Source organism: Homalodisca vitripennis, chromosome 6, assembly GCF_021130785.1.
Source record: "Homalodisca vitripennis isolate AUS2020 chromosome 6, UT_GWSS_2.1, whole genome shotgun sequence".
Lineage (NCBI taxonomy): Eukaryota > Metazoa > Arthropoda > Insecta > Hemiptera > Cicadellidae > Homalodisca > Homalodisca vitripennis.
In genome coordinates, this window is record NC_060212.1 from 98664914 (window position 1) to 98689816 (window position 24903).

The following is a 24903-nucleotide window of genomic DNA, read 5'->3' on the forward strand; positions in this document are numbered from 1 at the left end:
CTTTGCTGTTCTTTTGAAGGTGAACTTTTAAAATTGTGAGATATCGGTCTATGGTAACTCCCAGATACCTGTGAGGTTCATTATGTTTCAATTTGTCCACCATCAAGGAGTTATATTTAAACTTGTAGTAGTTCGCAGCAGTCTGTTATTTAGGTGGAAAACATGGATACTTCAGTTTTTATTAGGTGATTTTGGATTTTAGCTTCCAGGCTTTAAAATTAATTCTGCGATGGACTGAAAGATCATCTAGTGAGTGCCTGTTCTGTTTTTCTTTATGTCATTATGTTTTTGGTAGGCTAAGGCAATATCATCCGGCATAAATAAAACTTTCTGGATAACGTTGTTGGGATGGTCGGCAGGAGTACACGTTGAAACAACCAAAGGAGCAAGGACTGAAGCCCTGTGGGGAAGGGCCGTTTTTAAGTTGCCTTGAACAAGAACTTTTCCTCCACGGCCAAGGCATACTTTTTAATAAGCCTTGTCGCTAATCATTTGAATTTTAAGAAGGCCGCAGAAGGAAAAGGGCAAGGAATTAGATTATAGAGCGTTACTAACAAGGCACTTTTTCTCCAGACCAGTAGTACGTATAGCTTGCAGTAAAGGTCTATAAAAAGGGCTGTAGAGGTTTTTGCTCTCTTTTTCCAAAAAAACCAGTCTCAATAAAAGTTGTTTAGCGCAAAGCACCTGGTCGCAGCAAGTTACGGACCAGGTCTAAAGCCAGCTTGATTCTAATAGGAATGCTGGCATTGAGAATGGGAAACTATTCTATTATAAGATCAAACCTCTCCAGTAGCTTATAACACACACTCAACAGGCCTATGGGCCTATAGCTCTCAATACGCTCTGGGTCTTTGTTGGGCTTCAAAATGCGATTTATTTTAGAATCTTTTAAATGCTTGCAGGAGCAGGTTACCTGTAGCCAGTTATTTCGTTGTAAACACTGTACAGAAGACAGTATTCTAACTTTCGATTCCTGAGTACTTTTAGGGAAATTCTGGGAAAGGACATTATCGATACGGCTGCCTTTTTTTTTTTTTTTCCCTACTGGACATGAGCGGGAGATGGCCACTTCAATTTCATTCAAGTTCAAAATGCTCTCCGATTTTTCCAACTGGAAGCTTGCCGGAGCCTGACTTTTTAAATTCGTTTTAACTTGTAGTTAACCAGCTTGTCTGATGGGTGGCGCGAACTGACTTGGGAAAAAGCAACCAATACGCTTTGCTATTTGGCACAGGGTTTACGGATGTGACAAAGAACTGTTCGTCGAAGGCTTGCCGGTGGAGAGAACATTTCTCAAAGAGGGGACCAAGCTTTTTTACGGCTTACCTATGGGTGAAGTTTCAAGTTTTTCCATTGTGTGTACCCACTTTTCTCTTCTTGCTTTGTCCAAGAGATCTGTAGCAGCCGTTCAGCTAGTTTCTGTGTTCCCCTGGTGTTCATTTGAAGCTCACTGTAAAAGGTTCACTCACTTTCTTTGATCTCCAACTGGCACATAGCTCTTTCGAAATCCTCGTGGATATGCACCAGTTTTAGCCATGTAGCCAGGATTGCTTTGTGAAGCCGGTTATAGTTTCTGCTATCGTGGGAGGGATGAAACCCTGATGCCATCATCAAGGTTCTAGATGGTAAAGGCTTTCCAATCAGGCTTTGTTAAAATTCCAGCGAGGCCGAGGGGAATAGTCTTTACAAGAGGCATCTTGATTCCGGACTGAATATATGCAACAGGCCTATGCTGAGAATGAGGAAAGGCACCTAAGGGAAACTTTCCTCCCCAACTGCTACATAGGCTTATTAAGAGAGCGGGCACACAGGAGCAAAAAACGATAGGTCTGGAGTATTATAACCACGACGCCATCGGGCTGAATAAAAAAGTGTGGGAGTCTTTGGGGGGGGCCCCCATTCAATGTATTAATATTAAAGTTGTTTATTTTCCAGCCAAACTAGGTTAAACTACGGTATCCATTGTCGTCATCCGATGAGTAATCCTCCCACGTACACTATGGCACACGGGGGGAAACAAGTGTTTGACTTTTATTGCCCGGAGAGAGAGACAGCGCCTGTATTGGTAACAGAAAAGGGACACGGAATGGGTCACGTAGGGTCCAGCAAATCCAAGACACGTTAGCGTTATGTGAGTCGTGTAACCGAGAACTCGTTCTTGGAGGTATAAAAGCCTTCAACAATCTCCACCGCCAGCGGTGTCTCCCCAAACTTAGTTCTCTTGCTTCGTGTTATTTGTCTCTATCAGGGAGGCCGTGGGATCACGTTAACGTCGTGATCTTTTTGTTTACAGGCGGACAAGAATCCAGCGGGTTTGTTTGGATTTGTCGGGCCACTCCACCAACGTCTCTTCGGTTTCGATTTTATATGTTGTAAAAATCAGTTGTAGTTTGAAATTTTGGGGTACTTTGGGATCTATACCGGACCTCAACCACAGACATGGAATTCGTTATTTCAAATTTCGTTTATACTGATTAAATAGAATTAGCGTTAGTTAGGAAACAAATTATTTCGTTCAATATAAAACCAGGAATTTTCTGTATCGCAAACCCCTCCCCACATCCTCAGGACAGAGGTCAAAGTCGAGCGTTCTAGTAGATTAACGTGATTGCAAGAGTCTCGCCGGCCGTTCAGCGTAAGCTGTTGTCGCTTTTGTTGTACTTCCAGTGTGTTTTAACTCTTACATTTCTCCAAACACAAAAATTCAACCAAAAAACAATACATTTAACCAAACTAAAACTCTTTATTAAAAAAACCACTTAAAAAACTTGTTTTTGATTCTTGATCACATCTCCGGCCACCCCATAATGCGAAGAGTGCCTCCGGCCATTCAACGCGGGCCTTTGGCAGCACAGCTCCTTCGGTTTGCTAGCCCCCCCGCGCTGATGTCGACGAAAGAAAATAACTTCCCTCGAGATAGTACCTTATCAGTTAAAAAATATCAAATTCTAGAGGGGCTAATCAGAAATATTAAATTGAATTTGTAATGGAAAGGCCAATTATAGTACGTGCAAAATTCACGTATTGCCGCGCGGGCCTGCACGTAATCCAGGATTTATCGTGAAAGATAAGATAACAAGCGACAAACAATAACGATTCACAATACTTGGGAAATTGCTTGTAAGTTTGTAAATTTTGTTAATTGAAGAGTTGTTTTTCGTTCTATCATGTTTTGTTTCTATAAAATTTCTATTTTTGTCTGTTCTTTCATTACTTGTGTGGTCGGTATAATCCCTCAAAGTTACCGAAATTTGTTTTTGGACATATGTACAGGATTGTGAAGGAAACAGGATTTTTTCCGTTTAGTGGTTCAAAAAATCAGTAAACACTAAGTTTCGAGATCTGAAATCTGCATTGTGTTTTCTTCATGTAATATAAATAAACGTAAGACACAAGTCAACATTATGTAGTAGGTTATGTGTTGTACGTTCTGCTTGGTTTTGCTGTGCTCACTCCGCTCGGGGCTTCTCTTACGTTTCCACACTATTTATTACGAGTTAAATTACCTCCAGTGACTGATTGAATAGTGGATTGTGTTAATGGAGTCCCCTAAATAAGGTTACAGGCGAGCCATAACGGTACGCGTTAGAGTCGGTATTGTACTGGTCCGCTCTCATTTTGTATTTCGGATATTCCGGGAGTACGTTTTAATATCGTTGGTTGGAAATACCGTTTTCAAACCGATTTATAGTGTAATTTAGTTTTAAATTGATTGTAAACAATACGATATGGGGGAAAATAAAATGTCACATGGTTAAAAACTTGGAAATTGGTAAATTAAAATGTTAGTTTCTATGGCGGTATAAATGCGTACCTTGGATTTGTTTGTTTTACTAATCCGTATAATGTAATAACCCATTATTTATATTACGCCGAATTTAAACCAAAGTTGCGTATTTAATTGGGATTCGTTTGTTAAAAAACACTGACAACGTTGATTAGTGAGGTGTGATGAACGAATTATTTTTGGCCTCTTTGTGAGTTCCGTCCGTTGTAAACTGGCGAGGGAACCTGGGCGATCAATCTTAGGTTATAGGAGGACCTATTTTCTCATAATATTGTATATTAATCATACATTGTAACTTAAAATCGAGCAAGAAATAATTTTGTAAATATGCCAACAATTGAGGGGGGAAATTGTTACTAAATTGAATATGTAAGTAGAGCTCGTGATGTTGGAGTAATAAATTTAATGCCAGACTCGTGCCTGTAATACCAGGGTTGGCGCTAAAAAGTGAGAAAACGCTTATAAATAACGAATTAGAGTCGGAACGGATATAGCCCAAGATAATCCAGCGACATTTTAAAAATGTCTCCCAGCTGTAGTCGCGGTTCGTTTGTGTGTTCTGTCACGTCTGTACCCAAGTGCATTTCGTCTTTTCTTCTTACTCAGCCTTGGTTTACTCTGTGTCCTTCGCTTTCGTGAAATCTTGCGGCGGTTTTCAAACCATTTTATAGAAAACATTTCCTGGTCGCGGTGGGAAAATTTTAAAAACCTTGTATATTGAAGTCTCAGAAGTACCACAAAAATCCAGTTAGAGGATACGATATATCTGTTTTTAGGTTTAATCTCAAGAGGTGAGAGAAAATAGAATTATTACGTATTTTTTCAGTCTCTTCCTGAAAAATATGAATATCGCAGGTCAAACCCACTTACATGAGCAAGTAGAGCAGCCTTCCCAAAACGTCTGGGATCCAAAATACTAATTGTATGAAATGAAAATAAGATGAAAAATGATCATTATTAGAGGCGAAAGGTTAGGACTTCAAAACGTCTCTCTACCACTTTTTAAACCTTGTAAAAAAGTAAACTAACTCACACACACACACACACACACACACACACACACACGACACACACATATTAATTAAAATTTTGTATAAAATGGCATTTTAGCCTTATTTAATTTTTTCTAATAAACATTTAGAATCACAAATAAAAGTACTTGCTCCGCCGGGACTCGAACCCCGGATATCCCTCATCTTGCCGGCGTGGAATGTGCATAACCATGTTTACATTCAATTATATATTTTTATTATACATGTATAATTTAAAATTAAAATCTATTTACTTTATACAATGTACACAGAATCTTAGCTTAAAAAAAACAAAAATCTATAATTAATGTAAACTTTATGCATATTTATTTATTGGTATGTTGAAATTCTCTAAAAAAAATAAGAGTCAGTTATTTCCGCGATATGTCATAACATGCACGCAGTTAGGAATCTTCTGCTGTTATTCTTCCTGTAAGAGGGAACCATCGTCGGCCAACAAGAGTTGCAGAGGATGCTCGAGGGTTCTTACATCGCCCAACTTTTCCCTTTAATTCGTTGTGTGTTTTATATGTCCATATTTCTTTTATGTTGCTGACACAAAAGGTAGTTTCATCGTTTTCTAATTTTTATTCTTCACTGATGTCAAAGACCTGAATGGATTAATAATATATCTGAGAATACTGAGAAACTATTCAAGTTGATTACATGGCCACCGAAGGTAAGCTTATATAGTATCTATTGTTCCTTATTCGGTCTGTGGGCCTGTTTTGTGGTCTTGTTACACCCGGGGGGAAGTGGTGGGATGTTCACTTTGAGGAAATCATTAATTGCTAATTCGGGCTTCCCTGTTGTACCGAGATATTGGATTGGTTCGTTATTTTGTATCGCAGAGGACCGGTTCCATACGGTATATACATACTCCATGTGTGGGAGACTGGTACATTTCCTGCCCGTCGGGACCACGAGCCAAGTGATAAAACTCAGGGGGACCATCGTACATCACACCGGTGATGAAATTTGTATCAATACATAGAGATGTATCTACTGATTTGACTGACTGACGTATTGGATTGTGTGGACAATTACTGACCCTCCTAAATGTGGAATCATATCAGAAATCGTGTCAAGTTTGACAGGGAGGACCAATCTCTGTTGGATTCAAAATTTTCATTTAAAATTTGCACATGGTGCCATCACTGTTTTGTTCCGGACCTCTATAGATCATCCCTGTTTGTTTGTTTGTTTACACTGTAAAAAATATTTCAAATAAGAGTGACGGGTTCGTTAATGTGTTTTAATAGCTTCGGACTCTGGGCCACACGCATCTACAGTTATACTTTTATACATCCACCGTTGTATTCGATAGAGTGGAAATATCGACTAGCCACTATCGATGTCGACATTGTCACTCGTTGTTAACGTGTTTGGTTCATTCTGGACAGGCTTCCTGTTAGTTGGTCCCTTTCATTCCGGGGCCGAGGGCAAAGCTGATTAATTATTTGAGCTTTTTTCAGTGATTTTCAATAGGTAATTTAATGTATCACACGGACAATTCCATCAACACCCGACAATTGAATAAGGGGTGCTTGTTATTTTGTGTGTCAGATTTCCATTCAAACTAGAAGGAAACGTGACGAAATTCGTGCTTTTTATACCGGTCGTATCGCTATCATGGCGTAAACTTTACGGCTGAAAATACTAGTTTGTGTATTTACTGGCAGGTTGCGTTTCATATTTTAAACACTCACTCTGATTGGTTACCCTATATTTCTTTGTTACCTAAACGGATCGTTAAGAAGGGAAAATTTAATAGCATGAAGGCATATATAAAATTTCCAAGAAACCGTTCCATGATTGATAGTCGTAAAACTAAAGTAACGTTTTTGGGTTTAATGTTAAAAAAAAACTAGCAGTTAACCCGCGGGTTCGCCGCAGAGGCCGAGGGTTTAAGCCTCAAGTGGGTGTTGAAGCGCCACGATGAGATATAAAATGTCGCCGGGCTGGTCACTCCCAAATCAGTTTCTCTGACTGGACTGTCAGTCATCGTGTTGTAACAGTGAGACACACTCCCACGCGGGGGAGATGCGGCTGGGTAGTTATTCTGGACCGGAAAAAGTGTATATCAGCCGCAGAGGCGAGGGTAGCCCACAAGTGGTGTGTTGTCGGCCACGCTGAGATTTATAAATTGTCGCCGGTCTGGTCACTCCAACATCAGTTTCTCTGACTGGACTGCCAGTCATCGTGTATACAGTGAGACACACTCCACACGGGGAGATGGGCTGGGTAGTATCTGGACGGAAAGTGTATATCAGCCGCAGAGGCGAGGGTAGCCACAAGTGGTGTTGACGGCCACGCTGAGATATAAATGTCGCCGGCTGGTCACTCCAACACAGTTTCTCTGACTGGACTGCCAGTCATCGTGTAACAGTGAGACACACTCACGCGGGGAGATGGGCTGGGTAGTATCTGGACGGAAAGTGTATCTCAGCCGCAGAGGCGAGGGTAGCCACAAGTGGTGTTGACGGCCACGCTGAGATATAAATGTCGCCGGATGGTCACTCCAACACAGTTTCTCTGGCTGTACTAACGGCCTCTTTATTTCCATGTGCGATACTCACGCTCTCCTACTTCTTAAATGCTCACGATACGTTACATGTCCAGTTTGTAGATAAACATCAAGGATATTGTTCATTTAAATATAAGAATATTTATGTTATTACAAACTTTGTCTATTCAATATACAATTTCTGTTTACTACCATTATTAGTGTACATTATTTTTGTTTATTATTTATTTAGAGGTTAATGCACACTAATAATGGTACAAAACCGAAACACGTGTATGTCAATAAAAACATTTTTAAAAGGGTTTTATTTACTTTTCATTATACATTACATTCAATATATTTATTTTTATATATTTCTCACAAAATATTCAAAACTTTAAATAGGACTAATACATAATAGTTTTTTCGACTAGTATAGATGAAAACGTTACTTTGCAAGTTAAGGTTGCCCTTGTCACTGCTTTCAAACTCATAGGGTTTTGATTCGCAGACAAGTTTTTCTCTTTGTTCAGTGTCTAAATCCTCCCGATTACGTGAGAATATGGAATAAAAATAAGTGGTTTTAGTGAAAAATGTCCTACTTACTAGTTAGAAAATACAAAAGTGACTTGAAATCATATTGATTAAACATTGTCTTTTAATATTTTACTGTATGGAACAATCGGGATAATGGAAAATTCTAGTAGTGCAACAATAACCCGCGTAAGTATTTGTTTATATGTAATTGTTAATGAGTGTATCCAACCTTGCGATTGTGTTAAAATTGAGCAAGTTAATCAAATAAAATATCTTTGTGTTTACATAGACGATAAACTTTCATGGAAAACTCATACTTCACAATTACAGATAAAACTCAGGAAAAGGAAATTTTATTTTTTAAGAAATATTGTAAAATTAAATCTTATGCTAACCCTTTATTTTTCACTTATATAGTCAAGACTAAACTATGGAATTGGAAACTGGCGAGGGACAGACAAAGTGTTCATTAATCCATTAATAGTAACGCAAAATTATTTTGTGCGTATAATTACCTTCCAACCAAAACGTGCCTCTGCTCCTCCATTACACAACCACTTAAAAGATTCTTCCGTTAAGTAATTTATTTGTCTACAAAGTCTTAAAAATATTTTTTAATAGAAGTGGAAATTATGGCATCGACAGAGCCTATAACAATACTAGAAGTGTGGCTCGCGGGCTCTACACTCATCCTAAAGTAAAAAAATCGATTTTCAAAAAGAGTTTCATTTTTTTGGGCCCCAAAATTTACAATCAATTGCCAAATTTCGTTAAAATAAACAATAAAAACTGCAAATAGTTTTTGGCTTAAGTTAGAAAATGGTTACTGACTAAAGATGACGTAAGTTATTTATTTACGATTTTATCGTAAGCTGCAATTAAAAACATGTAGAATATATTTAGATATAGAATAGATAGAAACAGGTATCATTAGATTGAGTTATTTTCCACACTTTAATTTGTATGTAAAATAGAGTATCTTTTTTCACTCAGAAGTAGTTGATGAAACAATTCTGTGGTGTAATACTTTAATTTAATTTTACGTTTGTTATTTTTTTAAAGTACCTATATATTATCTTTGTATAAAGAGTTTTTTTTTTTCAAGCATAGATTGTGAGTGCTGTGGTGTCGACCAGGTACACAAGAAAATAGTTATGTAGACTGACTGTCAGTGTAAAACACATAGTTAAGTTTTCTTTGCACTAGCCATCGTTACTTGTTCAGATGGCTAGTATTTCCACCATTTCATTTATTGTAAAATTGTACAATGTTTGGAATAAAATATTTCTTATTCTTATTTCTTATTTAAACTCTTCGAAGGTTCCATATTCTTTTTTCATCACTGTGAATGGTAATTGATTACTTTCCAATATAACTAAAATCTGCGAAAGTTACCGTTTCTCTCGTAGTTAATTCAGCTGAGTTTCCCTCTCTCAAACATTACTTCCCCTATGTAAACATCTCTTTCCCTGCGTAAACAATTGAATTGAATTAACAATTAAAACATGTGATTTCGCCACCAAAGAGAGTTACAGTGTAACGTCCTTGTGTATAATAATTACTAGACTATGGAATGTGCAATAATCTTTTTAAATATATCTTTTACTGTTTTGCATCGTTGGAAGTTTTCTTCAATATATAGCGGGGCTAAGTAATCTCGCCTGCGATGAGTCGCTCACTTTCGAGGCTGGTCATGAAATATATTATTATTTCTAATACATTGAGCAAAAATGTAATCGAATAATTCTCCATGTCGCTGGAGTATTATTCGAATACTCTAATAATACATACATATTTGAAAAGTCGAACAAATCTCCCAGGAAACATATCAAATTACTATAAAACATTTTATGGTTTTAATTATTTAGCTTTTCTGAATTTTTATTAGTTTTACAAAATTAGGTCTAAACAGTGAGTTTTATACTTATATTCGTATATATATTTATATTATATATTTTTAGCGTGTTTGCCGGAAACCTCTTGTTTTAACCCATCATGCGTAGTTGTGAGTACGGTAACTTAAGTTTGTAGCACGTTTAGGATGTACAACAAGAACAACACTGTCTCACACTGGACCCAAGCGAAGTTTATCACACCAGCTTGGCCGAGACTTGAGAAACTATAACCGATAGATGAACCGACGAAGCCGAAAGTTTCATGGCCGGGTGAGGAGACGTGTCAGCCAACCCCACCCCCCCCCCCCGTAACAACCTGTCCGTAGTGGGACTGTCTGCTGTATACATGATAACGAATTTTAATGGTGTTAGGTTTAAAATATGTAAAATCCCTTTTTGTTAACGATTTGAGTAACTGTAGCGAGACAATCTTGCTCAGCAGTTAGACCTTATTGAGCACAACTATGCAGAAACGAAAATGTTATAGCCCTACAAGATCACCAGGCTTTACAAATTGTGGGGTAGCTGTTCTAAATGCAAATTTGAAAGAGTATTTAGAATTCTAAAGAAAGCAGTCAAATAATTTCAAAATTGAAATTTAGGAATTCGTGTAAAAATGTCTTCAGGGAGCTTGAATTGCTGACTTTGCTCTGTCTCTATATCCTTGAGGTTGCTCTGTACTCCCTATTCAAGTGCGAGTTGGTCCAAGGCAGGGACGTTCACCAATATGGGATAACTTCCGTATTCAACAGCACAGAACTGCCACGTTCGAAGTTTACCATCCGAGGTTGGCGTAAGTTTCATAAATAAGCTCCCCGATTAGATAAACTATTTAAATTATCGAAAAAATTCAAAGCTCGATTGAGAAACCTATTGGTGTCGAGGGCGTTCTACTCTGTTAAAGAGTTATGATGAGCCGCTGGGATCAAATTTGAAGTGAATCGAAATGAATTGGTCAAGTCCTTTAGTTCTGTTATAAATTGTAATCAGCATAGCTGAAAACCTAATAAGTGAAATTATGTGTTTTAAATTGATATATACAGTTCAATTTATTTTACTACATGTATATTGACGATTGTTTAGAATTTTCTTAAATTGTAAACGCAGTAAATATTTATTATTATTTTTAAATTGATTACTGCTAGTAGTACCAAGTACCCGATATTGTCTATGAACAGATCTCTGACCGTGTTATATGACATAGTTAACTGGTAGTAAGTTTCCTATTCTATGCCTTCAGTTAAAACAATATCGATGTAATGACTTTCGTGTGTTAAACAGTTTTTTTTTTTTTAGAAATGACTAAATATGCAGATTTGTATTTGTATGGCGATGAAGTTCCAAAGTTGTTGTCCAAGTGTCGCTAGCTGATGGTCAACTTTCGACTTCAGACGGAAATCTAGAGACATGTTGTTCCACAGTGAGTTATGTACAACACGATGTTGTCTCGGATCTTGGTTTCAATTCTTTAGTGTCGTATTCTTTGTAAACGCTCTGCTGGTTATAACACAATATTGTGTCTGTACAGTGTTTTCCCTTTTCATGTCCTTTTCCTGACTAACGGGAGTTTAAAATATGCAATGTGCTACTTAGAAAATTGCATGCCATGACTTTGCGTCTATACTTGCAGGTCGCAAATAATCGAACAAGTAATACTATTTTGAGACCCATTAATATTATTTTCAATTTTTTTTAATTTTTAGCCGCACTACAAGATAAATACATGCAATAATAGCTTTCGGGCTTCACAATTTATATAGGCTTTGCAGTATTTAAGTTTTAATGTAGAATTCCAACTGCATCGCTTATATAGACTACATTGCGCCATTGATTACGGTTTAAACGCTGATTGTAATGAGCTGAGGTTTAATGGGTAATTGAACATGTTCTGTCCACTGTTTCAGCAGATGGTATACACAATAGTCCAATTAACTCCGACCACCAGTCTGTAGCCGCGGGGGCGGGCAGGCCAGGGCTACCACTACATCACATTACACGCATGCAAATCTTTAGGCAGACTTGATGTTGCCGAAATTGTAGAATATTCTATGAGGATAAGCTCACATTACATATTTGCGTGGTTTTCTGCGCTTTTCATCTAAATTCTGTCACTTGTGTGTCCGATTCTCCGTGTTCTAATAACGTTGCTATGGCTGTGTACGCAGGAGGACAGATATACATATTTTACTCGCTCTAAAAGAAGTTAAATGTTATCACCCAAGTTGGTCTAACTTTTTCTATCTATACCGGGTGCCTTAAAATTCCCCCTCTCCCCTCCTTATTGACTTTCTTATGAATAGAGATTGAGTGATTTACTTTGGGGGATGTTTATATGACCAACAGAGGAGTTTTTTTGACGTATGAAAATTTTTAGACTCCCCCTCCTCAAATGAAATATTTTGGGGGTAAGTCAAAATTTTTAAATAGGGATCCGTAGCAAGTGACTACTTTGACACAGTAACTGGAATGTGTTTCACATACTAACTGGTAAACAATAAGAGATGACATGGCAAAACCAACTATTTGTAGTCCCAGGACTTCCTAATAAGCTTCTGTCACACAAAACAAAATCTAATAAATGCTACGTGAAACATGGAAGTTGGGTTGGTTTGTTAATTTTTGCAATAACTTGTTTTATTATTGTGCAATATATATTATGTGTCCTGAGTTCTCAAAATAACTAGTGAGTGAATGTTTTATCTGCCTTGCAATAACTTTAAAAGTGACAAATTGTGGGGGTTTTATAAAAAATTCAAACTTTTATTGGCCACCAAATGTAATAGAGTAATATTAGAGACCTCTAGTTTGCGCCATTCTTCTTCTTTTTATAATAGCTTTGCGAGGGGTATCTATTTAAACTTAAAAATTTGACTTACAATTTTCATTCGTCAAAAACTCCTCAGTGGGTCATATAAACATCTCCCAAAGTAAATCACTCAATCTCTATTCATAAGAAAGTTAATAGGGGGATGGGGCTTTAAGACACCAGTATATATTTAGCTAGAGGTTGTATAATGAACTATCAAATTTCAAAGAAGTTGCGTAGTTCATGTACAAGTTACGTAGTCCATGTATAAGTTACGTAGCCCATGTACAAGTTACGTAGTCCATGTACAAGATACGTAGTTCGTGTACAAGTTACTTAGTTCGTGCACAAGTTACGTAGTTCATGTACAAGATACGTAGTTCATGTACAAGTTACTTAGTTCGTGCACAAGTTACTTAGTTCGTGCACAAGTTACGTAGTTCATGTACAAGTTAAGTAGTCCATGTATAAGTTACGTAGTCCATATACAAGTTACGTAGTTCATGTACAAGATACGTAGTTCATGTACAAGTTGGGTAGTTCGTGTACAAGTTACGTAGTTCATGTACAAGTTACGTAGTTCATGTACAAGTTACGTAGTTGGCGAAGGGTAGACGCGACAAGGAGAGTAAGCCTGAACACTTGTTGCGCTCAGCCCCTCGGTTTAATTAAATATCGTACGTCATTGAGTACAATGCTCTACGGGTGACACCTTCGCCCCAGGCCGGCTTAATTTAACGTGTTCATATCCTGCCCTCTCAGCACAATGTAGGTCTACAGTAGTTTTAGTTAATCATTACCTGATCTACCCGACTGGATTTGTGTTATTGTCCAATACAAGTACACAGTCATAATCGGTTATTAGATTGAGATAGTTCATGTGTATTATCTTTCATTTGTGTCAAAGGCACTAAGGAACGAAATGACTACGGTTTCAGGTTATAAACATATCCAACTCTGTTACTGGTGGCATTGTGAGCTTCAGCTTGGTTGTGCGTGAAGGATGGGTGTAATTACCATTAGTGTACTCTTGATTATAACGGTAATTAAGCGATCATTAGTGGATCTGTAATTGGTTACAATTCTGCGTGTTACTGTTTGTCTATACAAAGATTATTTGTTTGCTGGCTAACAAATAATATTATTTGATATTATTTGACTCGAGGATAAAGTGAATATGAAGATGACAACATTTCAGTTGGAACATCGGAGAGTTTTACATAAGTACAATGTGTAACAGAGCTTAGTACACACGGTGTAACAGTGTTATAGAGTTTTACATAAGTACAATGTGTAACAGAGCTTAGTACACACGGTGTAACAGTGTTATAGAGTTTTACATAAGTACAATGTGTAACAGAGCTTAGTACACACGGTGTAACAGTGTTATAGAGTTTTACATAAGTACAATGTGTAACAGAGCTTAGTACACACGGTGTAACAGTGTTATAGAGTTTTACATAAGTACAATGTGTAACAGAGCTTAGTACACACGGTGTAACAGTGTTATAGAGTTTTACATAAGTACAATGTGTAACAGAGCTTAGTACACACGGTGTAACAGTGTTATAGAGTTTTACGAGACAACATATCCCGCGTAAAGTGAGCTAAACCTCAGCTGCACTAACTCAGCAGAGCAGATCGGCGGCACATTCCGGCCAAGAAATACGGGCTCAAACAGCCATGTCTGTCACGATGCTGTTTAAATGTCTCAGCGTGTCTGAATCGCCTTTTCCTCTGGTTTATTTTAAATTTTATGCGCCGTTTTTATAGGGCTTTTCAACTTGTGTTTTTCTTGTTTCCATTCAATGTATTATTCTTGTTTGTAAACCACTTGTGAAAATGTGAACATTCGAGTTGTCGTGTGCTCCTTACAATCGTGTTTTAAGCATTCACGGACAATAAATAATATCGTAATATATCGTTAAAGTTATGTAGCTTGATTGAAGGATCTTTGAATTTTATTAAATCGAAGAACAAACGTATTGTAGTATTTTTACAGTTTTGTATAGAAAGAATATCTTGTGTTGAAGCCTGACTCTAACAAAACGCCATTATCTCATTGTTATTTAATCATAATGCAATTTTTACTCCCTTTGATGTCGGTTTCAAAGACACGATTTTACATAATTAACTAGTTTTGTTGCAAACATGCATGTTGTGTTGTGTGTATAATCTTGTTTTCATAACAGTACGTTTGAGCGAAACGTTGAAATTATTTTAGTTGCTTTGCATCGGTAACATCTGGAACGCTTCAAAACGCTTTCAAAAATATAAACGGTGACCACTATTAGTTTTTCAGTTGGTATGTAATTTTTAGTTACAATTATGTTTAATTGAACAATATATCAATTAAATATTTGTCTGTGGTATACAAATCAGTGTTAGAACGACCTTAAAAATTTTAAACTCTGATGTTACTTAAGACCTAAAGAAACTAACTGTTTGGCCTCATCGCCGTTCGCTCACTGGGACTTAGACCCCCTCCCCTGTTTCTATTATTTAGATATACGATTTTTATGAAACCAATAACAACATCGCAATCTAACGGTGTATGACTATTCGCGGGTAGGTTATGTTTAATGCCAAAACAACTTGGAATATTATACTGTATGTGACAAAATAGAAAATCGGTTTAGTTAATGTTCTTGTTGAATGATATTCTTCACATCCTGCCGAGAGGGAGGGTGAGGAAATGGACATTATGAATTCCTTAATATCGCTACACAAATGAGCGATTCAGGGAACCAATGGTTTATTGGGTGAGCTAACGAAGTCTACCACTTGAGGAAAGTTAACTTTTTCATTTCTGCTTGTCTGTCTGTCCGCACATCTCGAACTGATAGACTTAAAGTTATACATAAAGCATTATTTGTATAAAAGCACTACAGTCAGGGTAGGCTACAGTGTTGGTTCTAGTAACTATATGAATTGATACGACTTGAGCGGGGACAGCCAGTCAGGATGCAGGATAATCGATGAGTATATCGATAGAACAACCGATACATGTCTACTACCGGTTGTTTTAAATTACAGAACACAATCTAGTCCCAGTAATGGAGGGATGCGTGTAGTCCAGTGACCGTATTGACTGAGCTCTTGACTCGTGCCCCGTGCCCCAGCTCTGTATCGACTGTACTGTGTTTGGTGAATCTATCATTGTGCGGGGACGGTCAGTCAGAATTCAGAATAATCGGTGAGTATATCGATAGAACAACCGATACATGTCTACTACCGGTTGTTTTCAATTACAGAACACAATCTAGTCCCAGTAATGGAGGGATGCGTGTAGTCCAGTGACCGTATTGACTGAGCTCTTGACTCGTGCCCCGTGCCCCAGCTCTGTATCGACTGTACTGTGTTTGGTGAATCTATCATTGTGCGGGGACGGTCAGTCAGAATTCAGAATAATCGGTGAGTATATCGATAGAACAACCGATACATGTCTACTACCGGTTGTTTTCAATTACAGAACACAATCTAGTCCCAGTAATGGAGGGATGCGTGTAGTCCAGTGACCGTATTGACTGAGCTCTTGACTCGTGCCCCGTGCCCCAGCTCTGTATCGACTGTACTGTGTTTGGTGAATCTATCATTGTGCGGGGACGGTCAGTCAGAATTCAGAATAATCGGTGAGTATATCGATAGAACAACCGATACATGTCTACTACCGGTTGTTTTCAATTACAGAACACAATCTAGTCCCAGTAATGGAGGGATGCGTGTAGTCCAGTGACCGTATTGACTGAGCTCCTTGACTCGTGCCCCGTGCCCCAGCTCTGTATCGACTGTACTGTGTTTGGTGAATCTATCATTGTGCGGGGACGGTCAGTCAGAATTCAGAATAATCGGTGAGTATATCGATAGAACAACCGATACATGTCTACTACCGGTTGTTTTCAATTACATAACACAATCTAGTCCCAGTAATGGAGGGATGCGTGTAGTCCAGTGACCGTATTGACTGAGCTCTTGACTCGTGCCCCGTGCCCCAGCTCTGTATCGACTGTACTGTGTTTGGTGAATCTATCATTGTGCGGGGACGGTCAGTCAGAATTCAGAATAATCGGTGAGTATATCGATAGAACAACCGATACATGTCTACTACCGGTTGTTTTCAATTACATAACACAATCTAGTCCCAGTAATGGAGGGATGCGTGTAGTCCAGTGACCGTATTGACTGAGCTCTTGACTCGTGCCCCGTGCCCCAGCTCTGTATCGACTGTACTGTGTTTGGTGAATCTATCATTGTGCGGGGACGGTCAGTCAGAATTCAGAATAATCGGTGAGTATATCGATAGAACAACCGATACATGTCTACTACCGGTTGTTTTCAATTACAGAACACAATCTAGTCCCAGTAATGGAGGGATGCGTGTAGTCCAGTGACCGTATTGACTGAGCCCTTGACTCGTGCCCCGTGCCCCAGCTCTGTATCGACTGTGCTGTGTTTGGTTTGTTTAACCCAGGGAGCCTTTGATAGGAATCCTATTCCTGTACGATATTCAAATATAGCCAAAACAATGTTTTTTAAGTAGTAGGTCCAAATTAATTGCAAGGGGTTCTTTAAAACACTCTTTGTGGAATTGATGTTCATTCCGTTCAATACCTAGTTTTATTCATTTTACTTCGTTCGACTATTTATGTATGTTAAACTGCTTTTTTGCTTTTGGTAGGTCTAAAATGAATACTCAACAATAACATTGTGTAATGTAACAAGTCAATTTTTGTTTACATTAGTCGCACAATAATCTTAAGCAATTGGATTAAACTCGTATCCGTTTCACGGTTTACACTTAACGAAATCGTGAAGCGCCGCTCTTAATTTAGTTAAAAAGCTCTTACACGGTGCTCTTCATTTAGCAGCCAGTCGTTTTATAAGATACCACAAGAACAATGTTAACTTTAATATCTTAATTGTTTCTTATTGTGCGATACTGTTTCTCATTTTACAGGAGTGTCCAGACTCGATTAGGGATTAGGAATTAGGGTGAACAATGTGTATAACAAAGCAAAGGAAAATTAAAGATTGTGTAGAATATCAACACTGAAACACCGTAACAGTTGTAGGACACCGTCTTAACGCCACGAAGTATTAAAATGACCGTAGTCAGTACAGTCAAGCTGTATGCTTGACTGTGTAGATGTAGAGAGATTTATAACCTGCGTGATGGAATCAATAATTGTAAAAAATCCGGCCAACTGTAGCCGGTGAAGATTGTGAAAGGTAGCGGTGGAGTACAATGTACAGAAATTTAATGAGTCGTTGTCACAACCCTTGTCTGTAATGTCCATAGTTTCATTTAATTAAGCTTGAGAGTGCATTGTGTGACACTTCCCCTCAGTAGTACTAAAAGCGATGGCTATTTCAGCGTCAGGGGTTGTAATACGCTAGCGTTCAATCATTTCTGGGGTCTATTGTAAAAGAATACTTATTTATGATACTAGCAGATAAGCTTGGGGTAGATTTCTGTATTATATCATTTTATTAAAAGATCACGAATTAAAAATTAATTTCTCACCATTTAAATATGACAGAATCCCGAGTGTTACACGATTGTAATAATTTTCCTTATAGTGTTCCTTGTGTAGACGGTGTGTACAGTATTATGCAGCAGAGGAATATCGAGGTCTTGTCCTGTATCTATGACACAGTGCATTAATACAAAATACCAAAATGTGCAATTTCTACGGACAATAAACTTGAACATTGCTTGCATTTTATGCTTTCATTTATTGCCGGTATTTTATTTCCTCTACTAATTTTCTTTGAAGTCTTTTGTACAGCAGAGTTAAATTTGTACACCGCATAGCTCGATATATCAGTCATGGTAATAAATAACATTTTAATGAAGACCGGGGAAGGGGAAGTGCTGGATTACCAGTCGAATAATAGTATTGAATATCGATAGTCACCGCCACCACCGACTGATACAACACCAACGTTGTGCTCATCAACTGTATTGTACGTTCAACGGTTTATCTGCCAATGATGATCAAAGTTACACTTGATGTACGTAATGGAGAACGGAGCAGTGCTGGATTGCCAGTAAAATGACAGTATTGAATATCGACCGTCACCACCACCACCGACTGATACAACACCAACGTTGTGTTCATCAGCTGTGCTGTACGCTAAATGTTTATCTGCCAATGATTATCAAAGTTATACTTGATGTGCCTTGACAGTATTGAATATCGACCGTCACTGCCACCACCGACTGATACAACACCAACGTTGTGCTCATCAACAACTGTATGTACGTTGTATCTATGATGATCAATAGCCAATGATGATCAAAGTTATACTTGATGTGCCTAATGGAGAACGGAGCAGTGCTGGATTGCCAGTCGAATGACAGTATTGAATATCGACCGTCACCGCCACCACCGACTGATACAACACCAACGTTGTGCTCATCAACTGTATTGTACGTTCAACGGTTTATCTTTCAATGGTTATCAAAGTTTTACTAGATGTGCCTAATGGAGAACGGAGCAGTGCTGTATTGCCAGTCGAATGACAGTATTAAATATCGGCCGTAACCACCACCACTGACTGATACAACACCAACGTTGTGCTCATCAACTGTATTGTACGTTCAACGGTTTATCTTTCAATGGTTATCTAAGTTTTACTAGATGTGCCTAATGGAGAACGGAGCAGTGCTGGATTACCAGTCGAATAATAGTATTGAATATCGATAGTCACCGCCACCACCGACTGATAGAACACCAACGTTGTGCTCATCAAATGTATTGTACGCTCAACGATTTATCTGCTAATGGTTAGTAAAGTTATACTTGATGTACGTAATGGAGAACGGAGCAGTGCTAGATTGCCAGTCGAATGACAGTATTGAATATCGACCGTCACCACCGACTGATGATTTTTTTAAATATTTAACATAGTTGTTGATAAATATAGATCTATTTCGGGACATGTTGCAACCAACGGAAATAATTTCATTTAATTTAATTTAAAATCACGTGACGTCAGGAAGTTTGTCCTTTGTTGTCAATGCATCATAACCAATTGTAACCCGTGGGTGCATTTTTTGGAATGATGGTAACGGGTGTAGAGTACAAGGCGTGCCCAGGCACAGTAACACTCGTTCCGGCAATAAACAAGTCGCGTGGTTCCGTTCCGCTCTCCTGCTTGTATAACATTCCGTGTTAAATGAGCGATGATTGGTTCACTGTTTGCACTGAAAGCATTAAAAGTTTCCGCTGAGCCGCTTCTCGTTTAGAGTAAACCCCTTGGTCAATGGTGTTGTAGTCGGTCGTCACACCCTGCTGGTAAGGGCCTAAGAGATTGGACGAGCTGTAGATAGAGCCCAAATGACCGCACCACAAGCTATCGGGAGGCGATAGCGGTTTGAGGCTTGGTCTGTGCGGAGTGGCTGGGCACAAAGTTCGCTAACTCGATTATAAGAAATGAACCGAGGTCGGTTAGTGGGGGGCCTGACTGGCGTTAAGCTTGATGAAGTAGTTTACTCGGCAAAACTTCATCTCTTCGCCATCCCTTACCTCAACCCGTTATATCTCCTTATAAGGGGTCGCTCAGTTCAATTCGTTCAAAATAATTCCTGGATATGGTAAAATATTTGGTGGGTTAAGAGACATTATGGTAAGTTCTTTTGTACGAAGTCTTTTTTAATCTTGCTTAGACTGATGATTTAAAAATGACGTTTTATAATTAGAAAAATTAAGACATCATAAACAGATACTTAAAAAAACACAAACACTAATTAAATAAAATTTGTTAGATCAGGAATGTATATTGTTCCACGATTAACGCTGTTTCTCAGTCTTCTGAAAAGTTCAACGCTCATTCATGAATAGTTGGAAACAGTAGGACTGAAATTTTTTTGTGTTTGTCAGCTAATTTCCCTTTAATTTTTCTATAACTTCAATTACGAACTTGTACTTTTCAATCTTTCTGTACGATTAGCTATGATCTTGGTAACTTATTTTCATTACATTTGTAGTTGTGTTTTGATAATGTATATTTTCTCGAGTCTGCTAACAATTAATCTGTGGTTGTGTATGTAGAATCTAACTTTTAATGAGAAAATATAAACTATTTAAGAGTCTGCGTTTTTTCCCACATAAATGGGAAATATTTTGAGTAAACTTCTAAAAAAAAATTCTTAAACTTAATTCCTCCACCCATTAAGTGAAGCTGCGAAACTTGTTTAATACAAATAAATTCCTTATCTTGTTTTTTATCATTTAACGTACGTATAACCTAGTTTGTCAACAGAAGCAACGTATCCAAGAGACGTAAAGCCCTCAATTTTAAACTTAATATGTCGCCAACTTGGTTGGGGAAAAAATGGCGATGTAACGATTTCACGATTTTCAAATGGGTTTTCAAAGTTTCTCCTAGATGCTGTGTACATTTAAAGATTAATACGTAGCTTACAATTTCTTCATTAATTAATGCAATACTCAAAGAATGTGAATGTAAACAAGGTGAAATTGGGACGGGGTTTCGGACATTGGCTGGTTAACGAGAACGCATGAAGAGTAAGTAATTTACTAACAACAAATTAGGGTATCGCGTGAGGTTTTTCTTGCGCGGACAGGTCGGTAGTGGCAAGGTATTCATCACTGTCGATATCTATGCAAATAATAGCATCTGATGTCACCATCTGGTTGCAGGGCTATTTCAGCCATGCTGTTCAATATCCACCCTCTGTAATGGATCTCTTCCTACCACTTATTGTCACTCGATCCTAGATTGTAATTTTATGTCTTTATTATACACAGCACTTACAGTAGTAATATGTTTTGTTGCAGACCGGAGAATCTTACGCCCAACCATGTGTTGCTGTTCACAATCGTCAACCCCCTCTACCCCATCACAGTGGTAAGTCAACAACACCACACTCGGTAGGCTATGTCTTCTTTACGAGGCCGGTTTGATAAGTCTGGTAGAAATATAATAACATATTGTTTTAAAGGCAAAAACTCACTTTATATAATAATAATAATAATAATGTTGTCTTTATTTTCATCAAGCGTTTCTCAGTTACATACAGAACAACTGCTTTTCAGAACAACTATCGTCACATACAACATATACATTAAACTTAAATACAAATAAATAAAGAAAATCTATACATTAAGCAAATTCTGCCTCATCTTATTCTTAAATGTAGCTATTGAACATTGTTTCACGTTTGGTGGGAGGTCGTTGTACAATTTCGGGCCGAAATAAGAGAAGCTCCTCCTTCCCAACTCCAGCCTAACTTTGGGAAAGTGAAGAAGATTCCCATGGCGGGTTCTGCGCTGAGAGACCTCATCCCGAAATGAGAGCTTCTCACTAAGGTACTGAGGCTCCTGATTAACAAGAGCCTTGTGGACCATGCAACACGTCATGACCCTGCAGACGGTCTCTACCGACATCATCCCAGCGGCATCTCTGTAAGGAGAGACATGCTCAAATCGTTTCAAATTAAAAATGAAACGGATAGCAGAGTTTTGCAACTTTTGAATGCGATGCATGTCTTCTCCAGAAATGCTATTCCCGTAGGCTGGGAAACAGTAGGCGAAAACGGACAGGACTAGTGACTGCATGATACGTAGTTTCGCAGACTCAGGTAAAAGATCTCTAAATCTGTAGAGTCCCCTCAGTCTACCGAGTGCTCGTTGACAGGCATGAGTGACATGGTCAGAGAACGTGAGGCCGCTGTCCAGCACAACGCCAAGAGTTCTCGCCCTATCAAATACAGCCAAACTCTGGCCATCGAGCCTCACCATTACTCCTCTTTCACTGAGGGACTGCACAATGTTGTGTGGCGCCGTATGCAACACAGTGCACTTGCCTATGTTTAGTTTCAGCCCATTCGCCATTGACCACCCCAATATTTTTTCAAGGTCGACATTGATCATATCAATGGCTGACACCATCTGCGATGGCTCATAAGACAAGTGCAGCTGCGAGTCGTCAGCATACAAATGAACTGTGCAATTTTGCACACAGCTTGGCATATCGGCTGTGTACATATTGAACAGAATAGGCCCTAGGCAACTACCTTGAGGAATGCCTCGATACTTCACAAGCGGGGTTGATGTTTCACTCCCTAAACGCGTCACCTGCAGCCTGGAGTCTAAGTATGACCTTATCCAATTGACTACGCTCAAGTCAAAGCCATAATAGCTCATCTTCGCTAAAAGCATCTCATGGTCCATTGAATCAAAGGCCTTAGAATAATCCAACATAACAATGGAGTTATATTTACCCCTGTCTTTGGCGTCAATCATATCACTGAAAAGATTTGTCAGGGCTGTACATGTACTATGATTGCGCCTGAAGCCCGATTGCAGCTTCGGTAAAATATCCGATGTTTTCATAAAACTGTCTATTTGTCTAATGGCAATCTTTTCCAGTATCTTAGACATGGCTGGGAGTATTGAAATTGGCCTAAGCTGGTCTACCTGATTGGCAGCTTGCCCTTTCGGTATTGGCCGAACAATACTTGTTTTCCATGACTTTGGAAACCCGCTGCCAACCAGGGAAACGTTTACCAGGTGTGTAATGGCTTTGACTGCGTAGGGGCTCACTGACTTAATCATGTCAATCGAAATTTCATCGCTGCCCACAGCTTTAGATTTTATTTCATTCATTGCCGAAATAACGTCTCTTTTACTGACAGCGTAAAACTTAAATTTCGACATAGCCTTCTTGAAAGGCTGTACACTTGTCCAGCGAGTTTCCAAATTTTACTACCTATCGAAAAAGTAGGTTTTCTCAAGCTGTGCAAAATAGTCTGTCACAGCGGCGGAAACTTCCTCGTTCGATGAACATTTCTTCCCACCAAGCCAAATTATCAAATTTGGGAGCAAGAAGAAGTCACTCGGAGCCAAGTCTGGTGTGTAGGATGGGCTAGGCACCAATTAGAATCCAATTCGATCGCTTTTGCCATTTCGATAGCTTAGTTTGAGCTGGAACATCGTCCTGGTGGAGCAGGACCATCTTCCATGCCAATCTTAGACGTTTTTCTATGAGTTCTTGTTTCAAACGATCCATCAAAGCAACATTATAGAGCCCAGTTATGGATCTCCCTTTTTCCAAATAATCTATTAGGATTATACCCTAGGAATCTCAAAGAGACAGTGGCCATCATCTTTCCAGCTGACTTTTAAACTTCGATGTTCCATTACGATTTCATGCACCTTATCGATGGTTTCCTGTGAGGTGAGTTCAACGGGCCGACCGTAGCTTACTTCATCTACCGCACTTCTCCGACCAAGTTTGAACTCATTGATCCAAACGTAAATTGTCTTAAATATTGGCGCAGAACCCACGTGGTCTTTATCCAACTCGGATTTTATCTGTGCAGCTGTTCAACCATGAAAACATTTAATGGCCGCACGAAAAACGTTTTTTTTTCCACCTTAAGGAACTAACTGCGCAGTTACCACTTCAGCTGGCTGACAACAACGACAGCTGACATTCAAATCTGTTGTAATATTTGTGGATATATCCCGGACTTTCATACAAATTTGCCAGACTTATCAAACCACCCTCGTATATACGTAGATAACAATACCACACTTAGTAGTCTGTTACTCGCAACATCCGGGTCTGGGTTAACGTAACTCTGCTGTAGTTTATGTTGTAGAGTTAATATTTTGTTTTTTGTGGGAAGTTAAATGTGTGAATTTACAAGGTGTTAACAAGCCGGTTAATGGCGTCTTATCTCCACAATTGAACTCGTTATGTGTGCTGCAGTCATGTCAACACCACCAGTGTGCGAGCCACTGATATGCTCTGTTATTCATGTACGATGTGGTTACATTTTTTAAGTTTTTGGAGCCACAGTTTTTCAAATTGATTTTTCCGCTTTAAACAATTTATCTTCTCTTTAGTGTTTTGTCCGAAACGCCTACTATCTGAGTGGGTGGAGAAAACGTAATCGTTTCTCTGGTTGACTGAACATAATCTGTTTAATAAGTAGGTCATGTGAAATGACTCGGCAGTAACTCGCCACGGATAAGTTTGGAAGTTCCACGACTACGGCTCGGCGTACTTATGGCATACGACTGTCTGGCTCCGGGAGACACGCGAATGTCATCATTCTCGCTTTACTGCTCGCGAGCGTAGTAGTAACCGTTACACGTAAATCCCCTCCCCCCCACTCGCCACCGCAGTTTATTGCATATCGGAACTACATTTAGGAGTTCATTATGGCTTGCTCATTTATTCTTTGTTATTTTTGTGAAATCGATTTGCTCTATCGCTGATGTTGTGTAAATGTAGCCTAAATGTGTAAATTTAATAATGGTATAAAATATAATTATAGGATTATGAGGAATTTATGTTTTGTC

The 24903-nt window shown here is 38.6% G+C and overlaps 1 protein-coding gene across 3 annotated transcripts in view; it reads left to right on the forward strand.

Moving 5' to 3' along the window:
* The window catches only part of LOC124364631 (heterogeneous nuclear ribonucleoprotein L), a 307173-nt gene that overhangs the window by 77287 nt on the left and 204983 nt on the right, over window positions 1-24903 (forward strand). For all 3 annotated transcript variants that reach the window (XM_046820249.1, XM_046820251.1, XM_046820250.1), the window contains exon 3: window positions 21370-21439. In XM_046820249.1, coding sequence (XP_046676205.1) covers window positions 21370-21439 — 70 coding nt within the window. The remainder of the gene's footprint in view (window positions 1-21369; window positions 21440-24903) is intronic.